The sequence below is a fragment of the Trichinella spiralis genome, assembly GCF_000181795.1.
Source record: "Trichinella spiralis strain ISS 195 chromosome Unknown Scfld5, whole genome shotgun sequence".
NCBI lineage: Eukaryota > Metazoa > Nematoda > Enoplea > Trichinellida > Trichinellidae > Trichinella > Trichinella spiralis.
Window position 1 is genome coordinate 4,799,911 of NW_003526944.1, and position 24,698 is coordinate 4,824,608.

Below are 24,698 nucleotides of genomic sequence, written 5' to 3' on the forward strand. Positions count from 1 at the left end.
TATTTGATCAGTGATGCAGGTCATTTCATGAGAGAATTTTTTTGTTAATTAAAAATCAAGTAATAATATTTTCACAACCATTCAGATGAATTTTCATGTAATTGTAATTATTATTGGCGATTGTTTTGTTAACCCCGTGATAGAATGCCAATATGAAGAATATACATCCTAATCAAAACTAACCGTTTCCGTCTGCTGAAGTGAAAAACGTTGGCAACATATTTAGGAATTTAGATATTTAAATTTATACAAATACAAATTGCAATTTCACAACGCAAATCGTAATTTCCATGAGCTAGCATAACTGTCTACTGTTTTATTATCTTTGAGCTGATGCAATTGACTAGTAAGGAATTTGAAAATTGTTAAATATTTCATGTGAAATTATCTGCCAAATTTGTAAAACGAAGTATGCAGTCAAATTGTCAACATATAATCGAAAATATTAATTAGTTAACTGGGCCATTTATCGCGCAATAACACTGACGTAAGTGACGAAATTGTCGAAAAATATTATCAATGCAATGAAGGGTTACATTATTTGAAGATAGTTTTTAATTTTTCTCTTCTGATAAACTTTTACTTTCTGCAAGTGTGTTCAGAAAAAAAGTAATTTTTTAATCACATTGCAACAGATGCAACAAATATGAAGCACCTTTTGGCTCTTTTTTTAATAGATGAAAATTCTAGGAAATTGATCGCTTCAAAAAACGTGTCAAATGCGCGTATGCTCGATTAAATTAAGTGCTTTGCTTTGAATCTTCACTTGAACACTGCTCACATGACTAAGATAATTTCTACACTGCTTTTTGATCTCATTTGCACTAGCGAAATAATCAATCAAAAGAAACAATATAATATTTAAAATAAAAGAAAATCAAGTTAAAAAAGTATACCAAAAAACAGATACTGTATACATGGTCAAGACTTACTTTTGTCGGTTGAGTCATTTTTGATGTTCTTTTTTATTCCAACAATTAGTAGTAGTCGATGAAGAAGAAAATTCGTTGTACTTGTTGAAGGTTGTCAGAAAACTGGAGTAAAGTGTTTATTCAAATTCACAACTTCTTCAATATTTACAATCTGAAATAATTGATGAATGATGAATAACTGGAAACAGATGAATTTTACGATTGACGTTTTGTTTTCTCCATCTACTCATGAAATTATGTGCGATATTCATCGTAATAAAATATCGTTTTGAATATTTTTATTCTCAACATTATATATGATTCAAATTTATTGTATATTTATGAAAATTTAATATTGAAATAAGATAAGGGAATTGAATGAAATTGAGGGAAAATGCAAATTTCTACAACTGTGAATGATTTTCAATTGAATAAACGACAAAATTGAATACTTACATTTATTTGCTTTTTTTATTGAAGCTTTTTTATGTTGACAAATATGAAAGTAAAAATGATAATTGTGCAAAAAATTGAAAATAATAAACAGAGAACAAATGCAACCGGCCAGCTGATTAGTTTGAAATGGTTGGTCAGTTTGAACAAAGAGAAATGATTGAAATGTCGATTTCATTTAAATATACCTTTTTGATATGTTGTCATTTTTGCGTGTTGTCACCGTTGCGTATAGAAATAGAACAGGAAGCATCAATCAAGACGCATTTTTATTTTGCATGTTTTCAATATCGATGATGAATACTTCATCAAATGAAAAAAATATATGTATGTAAATTTCCTACCTAATGAGCTAGTTTTTAATTAAAACTTTTTTTGAAGAAAAAGCTATTCAAATTAAAAAAATTATGTTTTGTTTATCGATTAGGCATTTTTTGATGAATCTATTTAATCAAATTTTTTTAATTAATAGCACTATTCACTAAGTTGAATTATGAGTAGAAAAAAAGCAGTAAATATTCAAATATGCATTTTCAAAAAGTAATTTTTGTCAAATTTAAATTACTGTAATTGACAACAATAATAACAATAATTAATGACTTCAAAGTGAACATTTTGAATTTGAACAATAACTAAAAACGCTTACATGCAATATTTAATTTCAAAAAAAAGTTGGAATAAATATATTTTAATTTAAAAAAAGAATATGCTCCAATTGTTATATATTCTCAATTATTCGGTATTTTTGCAACAGCATACATCACCAGCAAAAAGTGCAGCAAAGAAAGAAATAAAAAACAAATTTTATAACCTTCATACAAAAGTATCAATTGTAACTTGAAGATGAGAATCTAGAATTATTTAAAAAAAAACGAATTAAAATTTCCATTATTATCCCGTTTGTATAGTTGTTGGAAAGTTCAATTTTGAACATTCAACATACGACAACGTTAGATTAGCGTAGTGGTAACAATTTTCAAGATAGTGTGATTAAATTTAGTCGAAAACAGCAACTCTAAAAAGCAAAAAAGCATAATTTATTTGCGCTTTTGTGGAACATGGCAACATTTTGCAATACGTACACTTCTTATTTATGCAGTGAATTGCAACATGCATGAAGCATGATTGTTCATTTGGGAAAAATATTTTAGCTGGCAGCATCGATCAGTTGGAACAAAGTTTGCAAGTTGAGAGGTCAAACTTTGAAACATATAAAATTCTTACATTATTTTAATTGTCAACAACGTGAAGCATGAAAAGCAACAGTAAAAATTTTTTTACAAACTACTGCACAAGCGTGTGCAACGCTGTGGGTTGTTCAACGTTGCCAATGTTACCTCCATCTATTCATCTATCCTTTGGATCTTGTTCATTTGTATTTGATAAATAAATATGACAGCTTTAATAATAACATTAAAAAAACAGTTTAACAAACCGTAGTGCAACAAAGATGCAGTTAAAAATAAGAAAATATTCAAACAACATTCTTTTTTTGGTGGGGATTCGTCGTTTTTGAACAATGCATTCATCTATCTGTTCATTCATTTGCACATAAAAGTCAAAACATAAAATTCAATCCATTCATCTGAGCAAAGCATAAAAAACAGATAAACAAAATATTAAACTACATTTACAAGAGGCACTTCTTGATACACATGATAAAATTGCACGGGGATGAGAAGTGGTAGATGAAGGTAGAACTTGTCGAAGAAAAGTATTTTATTGCTTTTCATATCAGTCGCTCTTCGGGAGGTGGCTTGATCATACGGTGCAATGTGAGCCGGGCGTTGTCGCTCTCCTGCCTAGATGGACTGTATGTGCCTCGAGTGGCATTTTTCTTCTTCGCAACAATAACCAACAGTGTGAAACCAAGCAAGACGAGAATCAAAATGAAACCCACCACCGGACCAACTACAAATTCAACCCATCCGTCAGTTTGACTGGGAATCGCTTCAACTTCAGATTTCGCTTCTTGCATCTAAACATGCAAACAATAAACAATTTATTGCAATAAAATAAAATAAAATAAAATAAATACCTTGATTTCGCAAAATTGACCAGTGTACGGTCCCACGCAATCGCAACGGTGCAGAACAATACCCCTCTGATAATCCACGTACGGTTCTTTGCAAATACCACCATTTTGACAATAATGTGTGTCGTTACTGTCACAAGGATTTACATTTTCGCAACGATCTCCACTGTCACCTTGATAAGTAGAAATTTTTTAATGATTTACAAAAGAAAAACATTTGTCATTTCAAATAATACCTTTCAAACAAGAGCACTTGAAACTGCCGGGAAGGTTGGTACAATTGCCACCGTTGCAGAAATCCGGCGTCTCGCATTCATTGACATCAAGTTCACAGAAAAGACCCTCGTATCCGGTACCTGTACAATCGCAGCTGAATCCATTGATCTGATCATAGCATTTGCCGTTGTTTTTGCACGGTCGATTTATACAATCGTCAATATTCTCTTCACACTGCTCACCTATAGGAAAATGAAGGTGATGAAGAAAAAATAATAACCATGTACAACATAGACCACGAAAAAACCTCTGAATCCTGGAAAGCAGGTACAGTTGTATCCACCGACGAACGAATGACAAACACCGCCTACGTTGTGACAAGGGTTGGAATCGCAAAAGTCGATCATTTCTTCGCACTGATCGCCTGAATAGCCATCATAACAACGACAAACGTGACGATCCGGGCCGAGCTGGGTACAGTTGCCATGTTTGCAAGGGGATGATACGCACGTGCCGGCAATTTCACACAGCAGACCTTCACCAACGCAAGAATTAATTAATTAATTAATTAATTGACTGATCAATTAAAACAATGAATAAAAAAGTTGGCAAAAATTATGGACATTCTTATCTTACCACTGACGTACGGTGGACATTGACAGTAGAAACTGCCCGGCATGTTGATACACTGAGCCCCATTTTGACACAAATCATGATCATTACTACATTCGTCAACGTCAATCTCACATGTCGCTCCAATCCAGCCTGGTGCACATGTGCAGGTAAAATTGTTCATCAAATCTGAACATGTTCCACCGTTCTGACACGGTGAGCTAGCACATTCGTCGATTTCGTGTTCACAATGTTTACCTTAAAAATGAATTCATATTTCGAAATAATTTCAATTTAAAAAACAAAATAATTCCATCTAACCAGTGTAGCCGTTTTGGCAGTTGCAAATGTAGGTGTCGCGGTCGACCGAAGTTTTGCATGTTCCGTTGTTGAGACAATTCACCGTTGCACAATAGTCGATCTCCAGTTCGCATCGTTCTCCGGTGTATCCAGCCCCGCAATGACAAACAAATGGTTTCTAAATTGCAAAAAACAAACGCAAACAATGGATCAAGTGAAAAAATTTATCGAGCAAAAGTTATCATATACCGCATTCCAGACCAGTGAAACATCTTCACATTGAGCTCCGTTTTCACAAGGACCACTTGAACAGTTGAAATAGTGCTAAAGGAACAAAAGAGAAGAATATTCTTCAAATTCGACGAAAAATTAAAAAATGTACAAAATGTACTTCTCACCCGTTGTTCACAAGTTGGACCGGTAAAATTAGTCGTACATAAACAGTGGAATGTGTTTTCACCATCCACACACGTACCACCGTTCATGCAAGGATGAAAGGCACAGTCGTCGACATCTATTTCACAACTACAACAACATCTTTCACTGTCAATCATTGTTTATTGAAATTTAAAATTAAAATTCACTTACAATTTACCAGTCCAACCGGGCAGACAATCACAGGCAAAATCACCGATCAAATTACGACACGTTGAACCATGCTTGCACCATCCGTACTCACATTCATCGACGTCATTCTGAAAAACAGATGAATAGTGGTGAAATCAAAATCCAAATCAAAAGGGTTCACAAAAAATATACCTCGCATTTCAAGCCTGAAAATCCCGGAGGACAAGTGCAAGTGGCCAAATTCCACTCGTCCGAGCAGGTTCCACCGTTTTCGCAAATGTCCGTCAAACCACACTGAACACTCGATCGGCAGCCTTGTATCAAGTGATCAGAGCTGATTTTGCGAAAAACTCCCTGAAAACCATGTGAAGAACCACGGTCGTCGTCGAAAAATGGAACATAAGCATCAGTTCCAAACGTGATCGCCCGCAAGCAGCCGACAAACGATTCGTCAGTGCCCACTTGCTGTGGCGACCGTTCGGCACTGCGGTTCTGATCCATGACCGAGCCGAAATGCCAGACCGTCTCCGCGGGAAGTGGAACCGCCGATCCGGCGATCATCATCACGTCCTGGTCAAGTTCCATCGTCAAATTCGGCCACAGTCCAACGCGAACGTGGTGCCATTGGGCGTCGGCGATCGGTCTCAAACTGTCCAACAAGATCGGCTTCTCACCCGCCACCAGTCGACTGACCAACACTCGACCATCTTTGAGGAATATTTGCATCTCGTTCGTGGGGGCAGTGCCTCGAATCGACACCACTGGACCGTGCTTGGTACGGGTTCTGATGGAAAAGCTAACGTAGTCGGCGTCTTGCGCGTTCAACGCTTGAAACAGAGCCCGGCTCTGTTCACTGAACGTGATCGAGTTCAAGCAGACGTGCTCATAGGTGTGGGGCTTCACAAGACACTGCCAGTCGACCGGGCAAGGCTCGCCGAGGCAAGGATGCGCAATTGAACAATTTTTCCCAACCCAATCCGGCTTGCACTGGCATTTGTAGTCGTTGAACGTCACCGTACAGTGGGCCCCGTTGGCGCAGGGTCTCGACGCGCACAGATCATCGCTCTGCGTACCCAGAAGCAGACTGTGTCTGCTGACGCGACCGTTCACTTTGCCCAGCATGCTGGGCACAACATCCGCAACAGGCGCCAGTTCGACAATGTCGTCATTGATTCGCACATCTTGAATAGTACCTTTGAACGATGTGAACGTGCTGAACGGTTCCACCGCAGCGGAAGGATCCATGATCGTGCGATTTGTGACCAAAATCGGATGTGTACCAATGATAAGCTGCTCTGGTGACAGAGGATTCGCTGTTTGGCCATTGTCGAACCAATTGACCAATGCAGGTTGAGAATCGACAAAAAATTTCAACACATACGGTCGATATTTGATTTCGATCAAATGGACACGCCCGTCGTTCAAGCGATTCGCACTGGTGATAATGGTAGGAGATGTCGAATTCCAAGAAGAGACCAACACCGGGTATCCGTCCTTCAATTCCAGACCAATGAAACAACAACCAGCTTGGTGTTCATCAAATTTGAAGTTCTGGTCGTCTATCGCCGTTCCGATGTAGCAGATGACGCCGTTCAAAGCTGTGCTTCGGATCAACATTGACAAATCCAAACGATCGTGCAGCCCAATGGAATAAGCGCGAGCAATGTCGACCATCGCGAAGCTGTTGTTGCGTCCGAAGCCGAAAGTAACTTCGGGTAAAGATTTTTCACAGTTGGGCATCAAGTAGGGCCGGTCGCAAACACACCGACCCTGGTTCCAAACGTCGACGCAGTGACTTCGCGCCGGGCATTGGGTTTCATCGCACGGTTCGTGGTTCTGCCGCCGAGGGCAGGTCCAACCGACGTTGACCGCACTGGCGCCCATCTTCTCCGGTACTAGGAGCTTGCCGTTGACGATCACATCCCGCATGCAGCCGACAAAATTTCCCACGTCAGGATAGTAGGGATGCTGTTTTTCCAACGGCGTGCCGCCGAACTTTGTGCTCGCCACTGCGCTGGCCAGCAGTCCACCCTCGGACGGCAGGCGCTTCAAATGCACATCACCAGTGGTCGAGCGTTCCAAGCGCAGCTGCATCGAATTTGCATGCCAGTTAAGCGAGAGTCGATTCCACGAACCGTCGTTGACTTTTTGCTCAATTCGGAGCCGCTTGCCGGACCAGAGTGCTTGAATTTGTCCATCCAAGAGCAAGACTTGAAAAATGTTCGAATTGAACAAATCGTCGCCGAAAACGAGAAAACCGCTTTCCAAGGTGGTTCTGAATTCCAATTCGAGCTGATAAGTTGCCGTTTCTGTGTGATTGTTGCTGGTGATGTCGACCATCATCGACTGACCAGAAAAAGACGCCACTGTCGACTGGGAGCAGCTCGGCATGGAGGTGTATCCGGGCGCGCATTCACATTGGGCTCGCTGTTTCTCAGCTCGACTGTCCCAAGTGACCGTGCAAATTTGACGATCCCCACAACGGTAATCGTCACAGGCGTTCAGTCGGATTGAGCAGTTCTTAGCCGCATATCCGGGCTTGCATTCACAGTGGTAGTTGCCGTGTTGATTCACACAATCGACGCTGAACTGCACGGGACAGTAGTCGTCTCGGTGGTCGCACTCGTCCAAATCTTGCTCACAAAGCAAGCCCTGGAACCCCGGCCCGCAGACACAACTTTGGGTCGATTCGTCGCAGAGACCGTCGTTCTGGCAGGGGTTGTAGAAGCAAAAGTTTGAAGTTGGCTTTAGGCGAATGGCAAGTTTGGGAGCGAAAAATTCACAAAAACTTCCATAATAGTCAGGCAAGCATTTGCAGCCGACGCCAACCGCATTTCCGGGCATTTTTATGCAAGTGCCGTTGTTCAAGCACGGTATGTTGTTGCAGGACAGTTCAATTTCGCACCACTTGCCTCCGTATCCTTTTGGACAAGCGCAACGACTGCCTTTGTCCGCTTCAACTTTGCAAACGCCTCCGTTGAAACATTTGCCACTGTTGCTGCAAGAAGTTTTCTCCGGATCATCGGCCAGTGGTGATGATGTAGATTTTTTGCCAAACGCTGCTGCTGAGTCGATTTCGCAAAATTTTCCCGCATACCGATCTGAACAAACACAACGAAAACCCTCCTCTTGTTCAATGCACAGGCCATCGTTTTGACAAGTTCCATTTTGGCAATAATGCTGAATCTTTTCCACGCAATTGTGGCCGGTCCATCCTGGCTCGCAGTTGCACGTGTACGATCCGTGAGTGTTTGTACAATTTCCTCGGCCGCAAGGTCTACAACACGGTTAAAAGTAAATTATCAAAACAAACCAACTAGTACTACTGTACTCCAGTGTACCTGATTGTCAAACATTCGTTAACGTCAAATTGGCAAAACGGACCGTCAAATTGTGCTAGACAACGGCAACTGGATACTGGATTTCCCTTGACGCAGGTTCCGCCGTTCATGCACAAATCTATCGAACAATCAGAACCCAACGGCACGTTGCAACTGATACCAGCGAATCCTTTTGGACAAATGCACCGAATTTCATCTTGAAACTTCTCACACAAATGTCCATCAGGACAAGTGTTCGGCGGACAATCGACTGTAACAAAATCCAACTAAAATGCAATAAAAATCAGAAAATGAAGCAAAATCGTAATTATAATAAAAACAAACAAATTCCATACTTGACATAGTAAACCTGAATAGCCGTGCTGACAGTTGCAAGTGGCGGTTCGATCGTCATCATTGTCGATGACAACGCATGTTCCGTTGTTCAAACAAGGATCCAAGTTGCAGTCTTTTGGCACGCACTTTCCTGGTGTGCCTGAAGAAGAAAAGCAAAAAGTGTAGCTTTTTTCCAATGGAAAACAACAAAACACCGTACCTTCACTTCCTGGACGACAAACACAAGAACCGGCACGACAGACAGAGTCGCCGGTGCAAGCAGTTTCGCATTTGGATTCAATTTCACAATAGTCACCAGAAAAATTATCCAAACAATGACAACCAAAAATCACTTCGCCATAACTGTCCTATAGAGCATTTAATGATAACAAAACGACAGTATACAGAACAAATGAAGCTTTTGTACTTGACTGATCACGTGGCAAGTGCCGCCGTTGACGCAATAATCTGCGGGACACTTTCCTGAACGTATTTCACATCGTGAACCCTCAAAACCATCCGGACAGATGCATTTCAATATTGTACCATTCGCAGCTCGACAACTCGCATCGTTCAAACAATGGTGCACACATTCCGACGGTGGTAATACAATTCCTGAACATGAATAACGCTGAGTAAAAATCATATATATTTGAAAGAAGAGAACAAATTTTAATTTCAACGTGGGAAATTGGTTTCTTTTTTTTTGAAAACATTTCATCTGAGTAAAACATTTCCGCATTCTTGGAAAACAAGTGAAGAAGTTGAGCAGAGAATGAAAAAAAACTAAATTAACAAAATGGCGAGACAATTTCAAAAAGAGAGAAGCTGAACAAAATTAATAATAATAATAATAATAATCACATTAAGCTGTCAGCGGAAGTTGTTTAAATGAAGTGAAATTCCGCCCAACCGTGAAAAAAACGCAGTTGTAAAATGTTAGCTTCACACGATGCAAAAACAACCACCTCGGATGAAAAAGCAAATTGATAGAATAATACACAACATAGAAGCATTCGAACAGGAAATGATTCAGAAGCACAAATCGACAACAGAATTTGTTGGTCATCTTTTTTTCAATGCAACAAAATAAAAAAGAAAAAAAATAATAACGTTCACAATTCAGATGAAACGAATGAACAAATATGAATAGATAATATTGCAAGGGAGACGGGATATGGTAGAAATGAGGAAACAATGCACAGCGTGGAAAAGCGAAGAAGTAATATGAGCAAGCGACGAATTTTAACATTAAAATATGAAAAGATTAAAAAAAAGTTCTTTTATTTCAACCCCACCCATGCCGACTATAATCAAATTCAAAACGACAGACAAATTTTTGAAAAAAAAACTAATAATAATTTAAATAATTTTATTTTAAATTAAATAAATTGCATTAAAAACAATAAATAAATTAAATAAATGCTTACCGATAGATGCGGTTGCGACTGAAGTTTGAATTGACGACGATAAAAAGCAACAAACAAAAAACAGTTGCCACCGTATGGCCAACATTTTGCCTTTTGGTCAAGGCGAGTAGAAATTTGAATTGCCGAACAAAATATAAAATTCAAATTCTACAAAAAAAATAAAATAAATTTGAATAAAAATCGATTTCGAAAATGATTCAACAAGTGATCAGAGAAAGCGTTGTGGTGGTGGTAGTCGAGACGACGACGACAACGACGAGTGTACAACGGCGACTGTACCTTTCAGTTCAGCCCTGTTGCTCTCTCTGTACGCGAATGAAATGCGTGCCACGGTCGGCTGCTGTCCGACGACCGCAGCGACCTCTGGTGTCCGGTTCCAATGGAGAACACGGACCGTTGTTGTCAACTGCTGGTCAATGGGATGGAAAACAGACGGACAGTGGGCTAGACAAAACAACACTACAGACAGACACGAAAAGAATTGGGGGGAGGGAAAAAAGCCTCACTCGGACAAGCTCCACTGACCAGATGACCTCTGAGGGTCATCGACGACAACGATGATGATTTTTTTTCCAACCGAAAATTGATACGATCATTTTATAAAGAAAATCAACTGGTTCAATTATTGTCGTAACAAGAGAATAATTTAAATGGAAATTATAAAAATAATCAACACAAACAAACAATTGGAAAAAAAAATTTCCATCGTCAGCCACACTGACCCAAGGACAGAGACACGACACGGACAGTGGCGCTGTTGTCGCTCGTGATCCACTTGATATGTGATATCATTTTTCCATTCGAACGAAATGTCCTACTGTGTTTTTGTTTTTTGTTTTTCAAAACAAAAGTATAATCAAGGGCAAATTTCCCATATTTTACCACTTCATCCTTCTTCCACCATATTCAGTCGTGGATAATTGTTTCAAAAATTTGCATAATGATAATCAATCGAAAGAGTATGCAAAAAAGCGAAAACAAAAAAAAATTATATTTCAGAAGTGATATTTTGAACATGTAGAAAAAGAAAAAATTCCAAGAAAAGATGGAAATTTTGATTTTTACGAAACAGAAACTTTTCATTATGATAGCAACTTTTGCAATATCCACAGTATGCACATCTTTGTTGTTGTTGTTGTTGTTTCATTGGAATTCAAAAAAAACAGTTGACAACAACATGTGTTATCCAGAATAGAAATTTAATGAATGAAGAATATATTGATTTTCTCTTCTTCTTCTTCTTTTTTGTTACCCCCCCCCCCAAAAAAAAATATTTTGCAAAAAATATTCAAATATCATAAATTGAAATTTTGAAAAGTTGAAAAAAAAACCAAACACTGACCAATTCCAGCGGAAATGCAAGGCCAATGCTGTGATCAAATCGACCAGATGCTGTGTGCGAAATGAAGCAGCAATTTCATTCACTGCCAGTGAAGCCAGCAGGTGACCAGAGAACCAACAGCCCACTTCCGGCAACGAAACGAACAAGCGCCTGTCACCGATGGCAACAGCAATAAAAAAAGCCACCAAATAATGGTAATAATAATAATTATTACTATACATTGGTCATTTTATATTCACAATATGCAATTTTTTTACCATGTCAACTGTGACTGAGAAAATCACAAACAAATAAATGATTGTCAATATTGAAACTGCGATTGTGTTGACTGAAACAAAAAAGATTTCCCTGATTCACGTTCATCTATTTATTTACACTGTATTTTAATTTTATTGAGTGGTGGGGTCGACAAAATTAAACTTTACCCAAAAAAGAATGCAAAACATCACATTTTAAAAAATATTTTATTTCATGAACGCTTCAGAAAATAGCAAAAAATAATACGACCGGTCACGTTAAGTTCGACATGAGCAAAATGTAAATGCTGAACGGTATAATGATGATAATAATAAAATGTCATCATATAAAATATACATGCCAATTTTAGATATAAATAATATAGATGGAAAAGATTATAAAGCAACAATTTTTAAATTTTATATATGAAAAAAGTGATAATCATCATGTCACCCTAACGGACCCTGTGATATAATTTCTCATTTCAAAAACTTTTCAATATCCGCCGGCATCTGGCGAATATTGGTGTGGTAAAATTCCTCAATGTCTTTCATCATTCGTTTATCGTTTTCAGTAACAAAATTGATCGCCACTCCCACGCGACCGAATCGTCCGCTACGACCAATGCTGTTGACAAGAAAAAAAAGATTATTATAAAAAATACAAAACAAAACAAATACAATACTGCTGGCTGCTCATACCGATGAATGTAATTTTCTCGATTGTGCGGAATATCGTAATTAATCACAATCGAAACCTGCTGGATATCAATACCACGCGCCAACAAATCCGTGGAAATCAACACACGACTAGATCCAGTACGAAACTGTTGCATGATCACGTCCCGATCTTGCTGAGTCATGTCACCATGCTAAGAGAAAGAGAGAAAAATCAAAATTTCAAAATTCAACAAATCAACAAGTACAACAATAAAAGCAACCAACAACTGTTTAGTTTACCATGCAAGTCACAGTAAATTTGCGATCAGTCAATTCGCGAGCTAATTTTTCCACCTTCTGGCGAGAGTTACAAAAGATAACAGCCTTGCTGATGCTTAAAGTAGTGTAGATGTCACACAATGTATCTAATTTCCATTCCTTAAAAAAGAAAAAATGCAACTCAATATTATTATTTTTATAACATAAAAAAAGTTCATTACTTCGCGACCAACTTCAATGTAAAACTGACGAATACCATCCAACGTTAGTTCCTCTTTTCGAACCAATATCCGAACCGGATTATTCATAAACTTGGTAGTCACTTGAAGCACCTCGTCTGGCATAGTGGCAGACAACAAAACAACCTAAAAACAGTGAACTTCAAAAATAACCACAAAACCAATTAGCAAGAACATTCCAAATACCTGAACATCAGCAGGCATAAACTCAAAAACCTCGTGTATTTGTTGCTTAAAACCACGAGAGAGCATTTCGTCTGCTTCATCCAAAACGAACGTCTTTATACCCTTAGTTTCTACAAAATACATTTATTTAGTTTAAAAGTGAAATCTAATTCAAAAATTACATATATCAACTTTCATATAATTAAAGAAAACGCATGTCAGTGGCAAATTGAGATGGTTTTGTAAAATCCCTCTCACCCATGCCAACTTATACTTTACTTCCAAATGACGACCAGGACAGAATAGTACCATCAACCTGGTGCTTTGTGGAAGAGCAAAAAAATTTCATTTTGTTACTTACGGAGATGATGTCCTCGAATCATATCCAACACGCGGCCAGGAGTCCCCACCGCAACGTGACAGCCTTGCCCAAGTTTTTCTCTGTTTGTTGCAACACTCGTACCACCGATACAGGTAAGAACCTTGACGCCCATGTGGTCTCCAAGTGCAAGGATAACTTTCTGGATCTAAAAGCAAAATCATAAATGCAAGGACGTCTGATATAATCAACTAATACCAATACACAATGAAATCAACAGCGAGTTGAAAAAAATATTGGAATTAATTTGTTAATTAAGAAAACAATTATGGCACTACAGTTTATGTTTAAAAACAAAAAATTTTTAATCAACAAAAGCGTTTTTATAAAATTAAAGAAAATCATGTACAAAAATCTACAGTAAACCAAATCATTCACAACTTTAAATACTTAACCCCCAGTATTAAAATAATGACAAACATTATTTTGAAAAAACATTTCCAAAAAATTATAAAACTAATATCAAACGTCAGTCTGTTTTTTCAAAAACTTAATGTGATAAAGTTGTAGATACTTAAAATTTTTAAGGACTATTATTCATTTAAACATTATCCTAAACAGTAAAAAATTTACGACAGAACATAAAAAAACAATTTTGAGAATGTGCACATTCATACTACCGAAAACATTTTAATTCATAAAGTTTACCTGCTGAGCCAGTTCTCGCGTTGGTGCCATTACCAAAGCCTGACAGTCGTTGAAATCTGTGTTTATCTGCTGCAGTAGGCCGATGGCAAATGTGGCAGTTTTGCCAGTTCCAGATTGCGCTTGCGCAATCACATCTCGACCTGAAACAAAAACATCATTATTAACAAAACAATATGTTAAACATTTTATAGCTCTATTCTACTAAAATACGTCTAATTAACTACCACGAAACAGTTAATGAACAGAAGAAAACCGGATACTAAATGTGTGACACACTGAACTGTACTAAAGTATTTAACTTCCTTCATGAAAGTAACTTAAATTTCATGCCACGATTCTACAGATAAAAATAAGCTGTTTGATGGTTTAATAAACTGTTAATAATCGATTCAATTACAAAACTCAAAAATATGAAATCAACCTAAAAGTTCGGCTTTATCGAAAAAAATATAAACAAAGACAAAATTGAATAACATACAAAAGAAAACCTACGTTGACAACACGGTACAATAGCTAGCTGCTGAATAACGGATGGCTTTTCGAAACCATACGCGAACACTCCGCGAAGTAGTTCTTCTCGTAAGCCCATCTTTTCAAAACTGTTCACCATTTCCGTGTAATTAGTCTATGAAAATTGAAAATAACATTTCAATTTAGTCGAATAAGTAACTAACTCACTTCCAAGTTGTGCTGAGAAGCTAAGTTCTCAGCTGCATGTCGACCATCTTCCCGTTGTTCGTTGTTGTTGGTTTCGGAACCGACATGCATTGACTGGTACCTGAGTAAAAACCACTCGTGTAAGAATAAAAATTATTAAAATACAAAAATAACCATTACATATCTCTTTCATTGGAACTCATATTCGACAAACGTGTCACAACGACAGCACAATCAAACAATGACAACGCAACAAAAGTAAAAGATAAACAGGCAAACAAGGTTTACTGTATCTCATAACAAAAACAATAAAAAAATTTCTTTCATTTTTTTAGTTTAAATGTACTTAAAAATTTTTAATTAAACTATTTTAAAACACAGAGTAAATTTTAAATTTAAAATTGTTTGGCCTTAAAACATCGAAACAAAGCATGTGTAGCATAGATTAAAAAATTCAATGTTCATAAGAGAATATCTTTAAAATAAGGAAAAAATGTTTATACTATGGATAATAATATTTAAAATAAATTTAAAATAAAAAATTTAAATTAATTGCTTCTGTAATAAATGATTACAAAACTACTTTACAATAATTGTTCCTACTGTATATGTAAAGTGCTCATTAAAAAAGTTATTAAGATAAATAAAAATAAATATTTTTAATAACTTATAATTATAATAATGTTTTAAGTTATTATTAATTTATAAAATCCTATTTTAAATATTTGTACCTAATGCATGTGGCATTGCTACAGTAGCATAAAATATTATAGACAGACGTTGTAAATGTTAATTATTACGTTATAATGTAATGTTTATGCTAATTATTCTTCTGTTCAATGATATGAAATATTTTAAACGTTTTGAAATTTGAATATAAATTTCTGTGAAACTTTTATAAAAACAGAAATAATATCTTTTTAAATAACTATATCTGTTCATTGAAAACTTTTCATTATCTTTTTTTTAACTTCTGTGAAAAAAATCCAACCAAATCTATGATATATTATTACGGTTAAGAGTAACAATACATTTTCATAAAATTTGTCATTCATCATTATTATTGTGTAACGAGCCGCTCCCTCGAGCAGGCTCGTTCGCTTCCCCCACCGTGTTATTGGCGCATTCGCCGCTAAACGGGACGGGCTGGTATTGACCGGCGGGGTTCCCTTTTTTTTCCGATTCGCGCTCTCCTGATGCCATTATAACAATCAAAAAACAGTCAATAAGTATAGTTTTTATTGGCAACTGCGAGCAAGGATCGCCGACGATGCTTTACAGCAAGCCTCTTCAGCACACACAACAACGACCACACACACGTACTCCACTGTACTACGCACCACTGTACTCCACCTCTGATCTTCAAGTCCAAATCTGCTTATGGTAGCTTCACCTTTCTTCCGCTTCGTTGTCTGGAGAAATAGAGTTGTCAGCTCGATTCGCGTCCGCTACAATTGTATAGCTGAAAATAAACAAAAAATAGTTCCTAATCAATTATTGAATGTTATGTTCAAAACACTCGTTTCTTGAAAGTCTAAGTTTTTATCATTTATCAACCATTATTACAAGCCTTCGTTTTCCACTGACACTTTTCAAAAGCAACGTGTATGCATGAAACAGAATAAAATATTGAAGTTTTGCTCTGATGATCATTAATTTGTTTGTTTCTTCATAATAATAATAATATAAACATATTAAACTGTTTTATTTGTTGTAAATTAAAAGAAAAGGGAAAATTTGAGCAAACATAAAATGTATTCGATGATTATTATTCATCTAGTCAAGACCAAATTTTGATCAATCCATCGGACGATGACGAAAGCATCATCCAATTCTTGGCACGACAAATTTTCACATCAGTCACACAATCATGATGAGCAGTGTTGACTTGTACATCGACTCTAGGTTTAGCGCCTGATTCATCGGTTAAACTGGAGGAGCCAGCCAGAGAGGAGTAGACGTTCATACCGTCAATTATTTGTCGTCTATAATATAAAAATTTTACATTTAAATATAAATAAATATCCATATATATATATATATATATATATGCTTACTTGAATACAGAATTTGGTTTAAAATCAAACGAAGATATGACTGTACTTTCAGCGGTACTCTGCAAATTCCAATGTTGAATTGTTCCAGAATCATCACCTGCCAATATTGATCCCATCGAGTCTTCACTACCTCCATATTGACAAAGTGTCAAAATCGGTCTGCGATCTGCACTGACCTGAGTCGGATATGACAATGGAGGTGTGTCAGATGTCCAAATGACGTTCGTCCGGCAAGACGTTTCCAAATCCCATTCTGACACTTCGTCGTGATGCAGGTAAGTTGCAAAAATTCTCGAACGACATCCGTCTGATGTGTACAAATGTGCAACGGGTAAATTTGCAGGATGCTTGAATTCGTTGACGTTCAACTCAAAGCGAACATCCCAAAGTATGAAATAACCCGATTCAGTACCGACAACAACCCAGTTGCCATTTTGTTCATCAACGCACATACTGGTCACTACCCCTTTCTGACAAGGATTGGTCACATTCCATACTGGTCTCGATACTCGAGTATCAAAGCCCAACAATTGTCCGTGATGAGTCAAGCCGATCATTCTCAAACAGTTTCCTGAAGAGTAGTAAATTTGTTTACGCTTATGCAATAATAATAAAATTGAAAATTTTCAAATGAACATATACCTTCACTAGTAGTCCACAAATCTATAATGTAATCATCGCGCTGTTGATAAGAAACGCACGGATTGAAAACTGGAACTTCTGAACCACAAGTTTCCAATCTTGGAATGGAAAAAAATATTAATCAATACACATTCACTTCATTTCTCAACCATGTACCTAATCAAACGCAAATATCCATCGTCGGAACTGCAGGCCAAAAAATTTTCGACAAAATTTACACAAGTCATTTTTCCATCTGTATAACACAAATTTTATTACTATTATTTTATCTTTGTCGCAAGTAAATTTTAAATATATTTGTTTCTTTTTCACACCTACCAAATTCCTTGAAAGTACACAAGCTTCGATGAGCCATGTTCCGACCAATCAGTTGCTTCACATCCCAAAGTTTCAAAGTACGATCTGAACTAATGCTGACAAAATATCGCCCACTGTAGTCGACCGCCAACCTTCAATAGAAACTTGAAAACGAGAACAACAATCAATTAGCGTATCGACAAACTTGTTCACACTTCCAGTGTGTTCACGCAACTCAACCAGAAGATCGCCTCGGGGCTTCCAGGCAGCCGACGGAACCGCAACCTTACGGGGGTGGGGTGAGTTGGTTCCATTGCGCACGTCGACTGAACACAACGCGTGCCTGGACCACAGATCACGCTGCCATTCGATGTATTTCTCCAATTGAAGCTTGCAAACGGCCACTTCCACACAACATTCCGCCGCAACCGGGTTCACCTCCACCGGCATGACAACACGCGAACCTTCGGCTTTGTCCTTTTCCACCGCGACGGGCATTTCTTGGGGATTGGCGGCACCGTCGATCAACAACACCAACAAACTGTTGGAACTGCTGGCTTGGCTCAAACTGCCGTCGTCGTCCACACTTTCAGCGTTGGTCGCCTGCTTTGCACAACTGGTCACCACCTCCTCAATATCGTCGGACAGCGACAAGTCGGTATCGTCAAAATCCGATTCATCCTCAGTATCACGGTCCCAGTCTTCGTAGTCGCCGATGCTTTTGCAAAGACGACGACGTTCCACGGGTTTGGGGCTTTTGGCCTCTTCCGAACGATCAACGCTGACCGTCTCCAACTTGGCATCCATATCTGGCGTCGAATCGCCGCTGTTCACACTGAGCTCCCCCTCCCAATCGTATTCAAACTTCGTCACTGAATCTCCCATAAGCACCGATGCTGACTTCTCCCACACGGAACCTGTAGACAATTGTTCTTCCAAATCCAGACAATTCTCCAAATTTTTCACTGACAATTCGATCAGTTCGTTGGTCAACTTTTCAATTTCATTCGTGTTGATCGTGATCTGCTCATTGGACGGCTCCAGGGTTGTATTTTCCGCAGAAGTCGCTACCTCCGCCTGAGCATTTTGTTCTTGAATAAGCATAACATTGGGCAACTTTCCAAGGCCAAATTCCACTTCAGAAAAGTCGTCGGTTTCTGATTGGACAAAGCTTGCTTGCACTTGGCCCTGTTTCGCACACTGAGTTGAAGAAGCTTCTTCACGAATGACCACCGAACCGAACTGCTTGTAAACAGTTCCATCGTCTCCAAAATAGACCACACATTCGGAGCCGTTGTCGTCGGTTTCGACGTTCGACATTTGCATTTCCTTCCGAAAGTGGACATCCGCATCCGCATTAACTAAATCTCTCCAATTTGATTCCCAATCACTACTCGAACACGGCATCAAATCAAATTTTGAAGCCAATTTGGAAAACGATTTGCACAATTCCATTTTGTCCACCGAAGGCAACTCATCTATTTTCAATTGTCCAGAACCAATATTGGACTGCAATTTTTCGGCTCGTTCACCATTTCCGTCGGTTTCTTCTTCTGAAGCTTCTTGAACATAATCTATCGGCGCTATTATAGGACCCATCCTAAGAGCTTGCTCTTCTTCAACCTCTATATGACCGAACATTTGTCTCCATTCGATGTTCTAGAAATAAAAACTGATTTTTCAATAATAAATACACATCAAACAAATCGAATGTCCATTATGATTAATTTCACGCAACATATATGCCACGTACCAATGCCGTTTGAGAAGGTTCAAAAAAAGAACCCTTGCCAATGGCACGCTTCGGTCCGTGACCAGTTGTGAGATCAGCTCGTCGCAGGGTCGCATCGCAGTCGGTCAACGAAATTCTGCCCGTGATCGGATGCACATCCGACACCGGCCTTGCATTATCCCTGAGCTGCTGGATTCGAAGCAAGTTCGGAGCAAAAGCGACGAACAAATCCTCCAGCTCCTCTGACAAACCCTGTGCCATGAGTTTCCCGTACAATTGAGCAACTTTGGCATTTTCTGGCATCACTGCCACCCCATCGTTGCTGCTGCCCAATTTTCCAACTCTGCGAATTGTAGATCGTTCTTTGAAAAATTCAAGCAACTGCTCCAATACGACCGTGTCAATCACCATATCCCACAGTTGTCTTGGGAGTGGATCTTTCAGAGCGTGCAGTAAACTTCGCTGAAAAGCAACGCTCATTTATTTCACAGTTTTGAGAGACTTTAAACTATTTGGAAATTTTCTTTCTAAAATGTACAAACCTCATTTTCAATTCTGGACAATGGAAACTTCAGAAAAGACTGTAAACGAGGTTCAATTTTACACTTCATCTCCAGCATTGTCATCCTTTGACAAACGCTGCACAAGTAAGTAATGGCACCCGTTCTGACTAACTTATTCTAAAATAAAAAAAGACGAACAAAGTTAGTTCAAAATATAATACACATATCAAAGAGTAACAGTTCGCCTTACCGGATGTCGCAAATATGGCAAGACGTCATCTAGTAATTCAAAAATTATAGTACGATGCAGCGATCCACTTCTCAATAGCCGTAAAAGAGAAGCAAACGTCTCAAAAACGACAGTATCTTCTGAATCATGCAATCCCTAGTGTCGAAACCGGATTAAAAAAAATAATAATCATAAGCAGTAGAAAACAAAAAAAGAATAGTAGGAACGTTGAAATTACCTGCTGATAAAGGGGTGTCAGTACACACCAGCTTTGAGAACCAATGCAAGTTATCATTATTGGGCAACACTGAAAGAACAGACATCTCAATCTCCAGTCTTGCTTTTCGTTTAGAAATGTGACAATATGAGAAAAAAGTAAATCGCAAGCTAAAAAGAAGATCATATTTAATTAATATTTCTAGTTCAAATCAAAAATAATACTCTCACCCTTTTGCTGTCCCAAAAGTCCGCATAAATTTCTCAGCGAATCTCGAACAAGCGTCTTACGAACCGCATAGTCTGGATCGCAGAGCAAAGTAACAATCATATCTTGAGCAAAGCTGAAAAGTTTTTTCGCCTCACGTTGGTATTCAATCTTGAAAGAAAAGAAATTTAAAAAAGCCATATAACATTAAAATTTGTAATAGGCAATAAAAATCTACTTCATTTATACGTAATAAACCTTCAACATGTGGATCCCGTTTAAATGTAACATCGGCTTGCATCAAAAAACTAAAATTCACCACTATATTATTATTTATCTTTTGCAATAGCATTTAATTTGAATTGCAAACTTCTTTGCCGTTGCCATCAGAGTCCCCAACGACGAAGCAATCGCTATCTTCACCATCACACTTTTGTCATTTACAGTAGGAAACTAGACAAATAAATATCTTTCTATACATATTTTTTTTCTATATTGCAACCAAAGCAATAATAAGCACAATCAACATACCAACGAAGGAAATATATAGTCGACAAATATTCCAGCCTCACTTAAATAATCATAATATATCATTTCATGTGAATGAGAAACAAATTTTTTCAATTTCAAAATAAAAAATACAACAAACCTAGCTGCAACTCGATGAACGTTTTTCATGATATGTGCAGTCAAGTATACAGCAGATGCTCTAGCTCTAGGCGATTCGTCGCTAACGTAACTTAACTAAATGCACATGAATCATAATGAGAAATATCAACTAGAAGCAAAAAATAAAAAAAGTATTGTCCATTTTAAAACAAAAATCTGTCAAAATATCATTTTTTTAATAATATTACTTTCAAAATAATGCAATTAATTAAGATTAATCATTTTTAATATTCATCACAATTTACCACATAAGGCAAAATTCGATCAATAATCACGTCATCATCCAAGTATCTGGCCAAATCTTTGAACATATTCATCACTTGCAGTTTGTGATGCAATTCCTGAAAAATATTTTTTAAAAAAATCCTTTTAAATTAAATTAAAATGTACCCGTAAGTTGCGACACAGCGACGTGATCAAAGTTAAGAAGAGTAAAATATAATCGTCCAATTTTCCATCTTCTCTACGAAGCACCTCTTTAATATATTGAAGATCACCGTACACCCTGAAAAATACTCTTTTAAAGATTAATATTGAATTAATAAATTTTCGCCGCATGTATTTATCACCTTTCCACCATTTCATCGTAAGTTTGCAAAGGTAGTTCAATGAAACTTTTGAAATAAGGATATAGAAAAGAATAAAACAAATTAGGAAACACCCTTCCTTTGTATTTTTCCAAATATTCTCCAGCGTTCAATCTCTGATCAGGGTGAATGGAAATCATGCTTTCGACCATCTCGCGTATATCTGGCGATGGCAACGCATCCAAGCATCGCTTTGGTCGATATTTTTGCTTTCGATAAGAAAGCAACCGATTCAGATCAAATGGAGTTTCATCGTCACAAAACATTTCCATAATTACACAGCTGAAAAGTGACAAAATAATTTCTTTTTTAAATATGCCATATTTAAATAAATAATTTTCCAATTTTATTCACCCCAAAGAAAAGATGTCCATTTTGTGATTGATCACTGATCTGACCAAACGTTCCGACTTGGAAAGGTGCATCAACGCTGTATGCAACTTTCGAAATCGACAAAACCGTTCAGGAGCTAAGTAGCAAGTACGCCTATTGCTACAGTCGAAATAAAAAGTAAAATCTGACGAATTATCCTTAAAAATTAGACAATTTGCATTAAAATAAAAACAATAAGTAAAAACTATTTTAAAAGCCAGATTTTACATACATGAGGAATAATCGACGGTTTGAAATGGGCAAAATCACTAAGCAATAGCCAGCCACTTTCCGTAAGCAAAATGTTCTCCGTTTTGATATCACCATGACATACCTAAAATTGAAATCTTTCATTTTTCTTCAACCAAGTACAGTCATAAGATTACGCCATTTTGCATAATTTGTTCGGTTGCTTTGAGCAGCTGAAAGCAGATCCAAAGCTTTTCGGCATTGACAGGAAAAGGCCTAGTGCTGAGCCGATCGTACAAATTGTGCTTCACATATTGTCGAATGAGATACCAAGATTTTTGATTCGACTGTAAAAAATGTGATCAAAAAAATAATCATTTCAATAAAAGTAAACAAATTAAAACAGCTGAAATAAAATAAAATGAAAAAAAATACACACCAATACACAAATGTAAGGCAAACAATTGAGACATCCTTTGAGATTGTCACGCGTTTCTGAAATTTGAATTACAATTTCAAAAAGAAACAATCTATAATTAATTATTTATTTACTTTCAACGTCACTCTTGTAAACTGTCAATGGCAAAGTTGGATCACTGACTACAAAAACTTTTACGACACAATCACCCGTACTAAATGCAGAGAAAATTCAATGAGTAACAAATAATAATAGTCCATGATTATTACAGTTGGTTCAATATATTATATCAAAAAATGAATCAAAATTTTTAAACCACAGCAATAACAAATAAAGTCATACGACACTGCTACTACAATTGCTGCAGTAATTTTCAAATTTCAATTACAAAATAAGCTGGTGTTTGAAAAAAATAAATAAACAAATAGAAAAACATTAAAACTGTACAAAATTTATGCACAAAAATAAACAAAATTTTCTTTAAACTTTACCAAAAATTACCTAAAATTCCTTGTGTTCAAGTTAAGGCAATGAAAAATATAGCAAATAAGGTTAATTGGCTTTGCTAAGTTTCAAGAAATTTAAAATGCAAAAACAATATTTATTTGATTTAAACTGAAAACAAGGAACAATGTTATTCAGCATTAAATTGCACAAAATCTGAGATATTTTTTTTGTTATGCAAACAATCATTGCTTAAATATTAACAAAAATACAACTAAACAATTTTAATAGTGGAATTTAAACGCAGAAGTTGAATAAACAAATCATTTCCAATTGTGTACATACTACTGTTGAGTTGAACTTATCAGATTGCATATGTTAAAGTAATAAAGATCAACGTACTTGTGGCGTATACGAGCAACTTTCATAAAACGGGTACTTCCCAAGCTGAAAAAATGCACAGTGACTGCAAAAACAAAACACTATAAAAACTGTCAAAAAAGTACCAAGAAACAAATTCAATGCTTCTTATGTCTTCAACGAACCTTTCCACAGGCAATATGTTCGAAGGAACAGTAGCTGACCAGTTTGAACCCATTTTCAGCTATTTTCAATATAATAATGAGATCAAATCAAATTGCCAGCAATTTCATCTGAAACAATACATGCATATAAATGAATTCTGAATTTTCAGATATTTAGTTTCCCAGCTCTAATGAATATAATGAACATTAAATATACTGATTTTCATCATAAAATTGATATTTCACTCATATAGCATGCAAATTTAATGCTTCGCAGAAATAGACTATCTCACTCAGAATACGATGCTAAAAAAGAAATGTATAACGTGATAAATAACTTGTCATCAGTTTCCGCATGATACAGTATTCATATAACTAATGTTAAATAATATTTTACTACTATTTCAGCATGAAGAATATTTTATAAAACTAAACCGAACAGAAGCTAAAGCAATACGATATACAGTACGTCCAGCTTGCCGATCTCTAACTGTATTAATAGATACTGTAATGCTTTCTATTCCTATAAGTTGAAAAATTTTCCACGTAATAGCGTTAAAAAGAAAAATACGCCATAATATCGAAAAATATTTAAAACCAGATGTTACTTAAATTTTAAATTTAAATCTTCTTCATTAAGTGAAGCTTTCCATGAGAAAGTAATTTTTTAAGCATAAAAGGAATTCTGTTTTACAAATAAAAATTTTTATCATAAATTTCGAGTAGGCAATACGATAAAAAAACATGCTTTAACACTATCAGTTAGCAATGTAAATGTATAAAACAATATACCACAATAGTCATTTCTGAAATTTTAAATACGTCG

At 36.8% G+C, this 24,698-nt stretch overlaps 5 protein-coding genes across 5 annotated transcripts; all 5 read right to left on the bottom strand.

Moving 5' to 3' along the window:
- Positions 1 to 3,093: 3,093 nt before the first annotated feature.
- Tsp_09177 (putative laminin G domain protein) lies at positions 3,094 to 9,320 on the bottom strand. The gene is made up of 14 exons (XM_003375549.1): positions 9,297 to 9,320; positions 8,971 to 9,118; positions 8,785 to 8,910; positions 8,436 to 8,685; positions 8,217 to 8,371; positions 5,287 to 8,195; positions 5,116 to 5,222; positions 4,926 to 5,052; positions 4,549 to 4,705; positions 4,252 to 4,485; positions 3,923 to 4,039; positions 3,636 to 3,857; positions 3,403 to 3,572; positions 3,094 to 3,342 (listed from the first exon to the last, which is right to left on the bottom strand). Exons 1-14 carry the CDS (start codon positions 9,318 to 9,320, stop codon positions 3,094 to 3,096), a joined length of 4,995 nt encoding a protein of 1,664 aa, XP_003375597.1.
- A 718-nt stretch (positions 9,321 to 10,038) lies between these two features.
- Positions 10,039 to 10,726, bottom strand: Tsp_09178 (conserved hypothetical protein). The gene is made up of 4 exons (XM_003375550.1): positions 10,687 to 10,726; positions 10,449 to 10,624; positions 10,181 to 10,327; positions 10,039 to 10,101 (listed from the first exon to the last, which is right to left on the bottom strand). Exons 1-4 carry the CDS (start codon positions 10,724 to 10,726, stop codon positions 10,039 to 10,041), a joined length of 426 nt encoding a protein of 141 aa, XP_003375598.1.
- A 1,487-nt stretch (positions 10,727 to 12,213) lies between these two features.
- Positions 12,214 to 15,988, bottom strand: Tsp_09179 (eukaryotic initiation factor 4A). The gene is made up of 11 exons (XM_003375551.1): positions 15,858 to 15,988; positions 14,807 to 14,906; positions 14,621 to 14,753; positions 14,129 to 14,268; positions 13,463 to 13,628; positions 13,123 to 13,232; positions 12,919 to 13,062; positions 12,719 to 12,856; positions 12,440 to 12,630; positions 12,252 to 12,386; positions 12,214 to 12,223 (listed from the first exon to the last, which is right to left on the bottom strand). The coding sequence occupies exons 1-11, from the start codon at positions 15,986 to 15,988 to the stop codon at positions 12,214 to 12,216; spliced, it is 1,398 nt and encodes a 465-aa protein (XP_003375599.1).
- Positions 15,989 to 16,023: 35 nt separating this feature from the next.
- Tsp_09180 (conserved hypothetical protein) lies at positions 16,024 to 16,438 on the bottom strand. The gene is made up of 2 exons (XM_003375552.1): positions 16,343 to 16,438; positions 16,024 to 16,233 (listed from the first exon to the last, which is right to left on the bottom strand). Exons 1-2 carry the CDS (start codon positions 16,436 to 16,438, stop codon positions 16,024 to 16,026), a joined length of 306 nt encoding a protein of 101 aa, XP_003375600.1.
- Positions 16,439 to 16,565: 127 nt separating this feature from the next.
- Positions 16,566 to 23,946, bottom strand: Tsp_09181 (putative HEAT repeat-containing domain protein). The gene is made up of 25 exons (XM_003375553.1): positions 23,894 to 23,946; positions 23,751 to 23,795; positions 23,039 to 23,118; positions 22,926 to 22,981; positions 22,684 to 22,833; positions 22,530 to 22,631; positions 22,280 to 22,455; positions 21,908 to 22,207; positions 21,729 to 21,843; positions 21,584 to 21,679; positions 21,319 to 21,413; positions 21,201 to 21,240; positions 21,040 to 21,122; positions 20,908 to 20,977; positions 20,687 to 20,840; positions 20,484 to 20,632; positions 20,267 to 20,401; positions 20,056 to 20,193; positions 19,535 to 19,975; positions 17,987 to 19,440; positions 17,803 to 17,933; positions 17,641 to 17,719; positions 17,485 to 17,582; positions 16,843 to 17,413; positions 16,566 to 16,770 (listed from the first exon to the last, which is right to left on the bottom strand). Exons 1-25 carry the CDS (start codon positions 23,944 to 23,946, stop codon positions 16,566 to 16,568), a joined length of 5,016 nt encoding a protein of 1,671 aa, XP_003375601.1.
- Between the last annotated feature and the right edge of the window lie 752 nt (positions 23,947 to 24,698).

Coding starts and splice junctions, on each gene's coding strand:
- Tsp_09177 (XM_003375549.1), bottom strand. CDS start 9,320: ATGCGAGTTGTCGAGCTGCGAATG. Junction 5,223..5,286: donor TTTCAGGCTTGAAATGCGAG/GTATATTTTTTG, acceptor TCTGTTTTTCAG/AATGACGTCGATGAATGTGA. Junction 4,706..4,925: donor GTCCAACTTGTGAACAACGG/GTGAGAAGTACA, acceptor TTTGCAATTTAG/AAACCATTTGTTTGTCATTG.
- Tsp_09178 (XM_003375550.1), bottom strand. CDS start 10,726: ATGACCCTCAGAGGTCATCTGGTCAGTGGAGCTTGTCCGA. Junction 10,625..10,686: donor GGTCAGTGGAGCTTGTCCGA/GTGAGGCTTTTT, acceptor TGTTTTGTCTAG/CCCACTGTCCGTCTGTTTTC. Junction 10,328..10,448: donor AACTGAAAGGTACAGTCGCC/GTTGTACACTCG, acceptor TTTTTTTTGTAG/AATTTGAATTTTATATTTTG.
- Tsp_09181 (XM_003375553.1), bottom strand. CDS start 23,946: ATGGGTTCAAACTGGTCAGCTACTGTTCCTTCGAACATATTGCCTGTG. Junction 22,208..22,279: donor ATGGACATCTTTTCTTTGGG/GTGAATAAAATT, acceptor GTCACTTTTCAG/CTGTGTAATTATGGAAATGT. Junction 16,771..16,842: donor AAACCAAATTCTGTATTCAA/GTAAGCATATAT, acceptor TTTATATTATAG/ACGACAAATAATTGACGGTA.
- Tsp_09179 (XM_003375551.1), bottom strand. CDS start 15,988: ATGGCATCAGGAGAGCGCGAATCGGAAAAAAAAGGGAACCCCGCCGGT. Junction 14,754..14,806: donor CTTCTCAGCACAACTTGGAA/GTGAGTTAGTTA, acceptor CAATTTTCATAG/ACTAATTACACGGAAATGGT. Junction 13,233..13,462: donor GATTCGAGGACATCATCTCC/GTAAGTAACAAA, acceptor TGTATTTTGTAG/AAACTAAGGGTATAAAGACG.
- Tsp_09180 (XM_003375552.1), bottom strand. CDS start 16,438: ATGATCATCAGAGCAAAACTTCAATATTTTATTCTGTTTCATGCATAC. Junction 16,234..16,342: donor AACGAAGGCTTGTAATAATG/GTTGATAAATGA, acceptor ATACAATTGTAG/CGGACGCGAATCGAGCTGAC.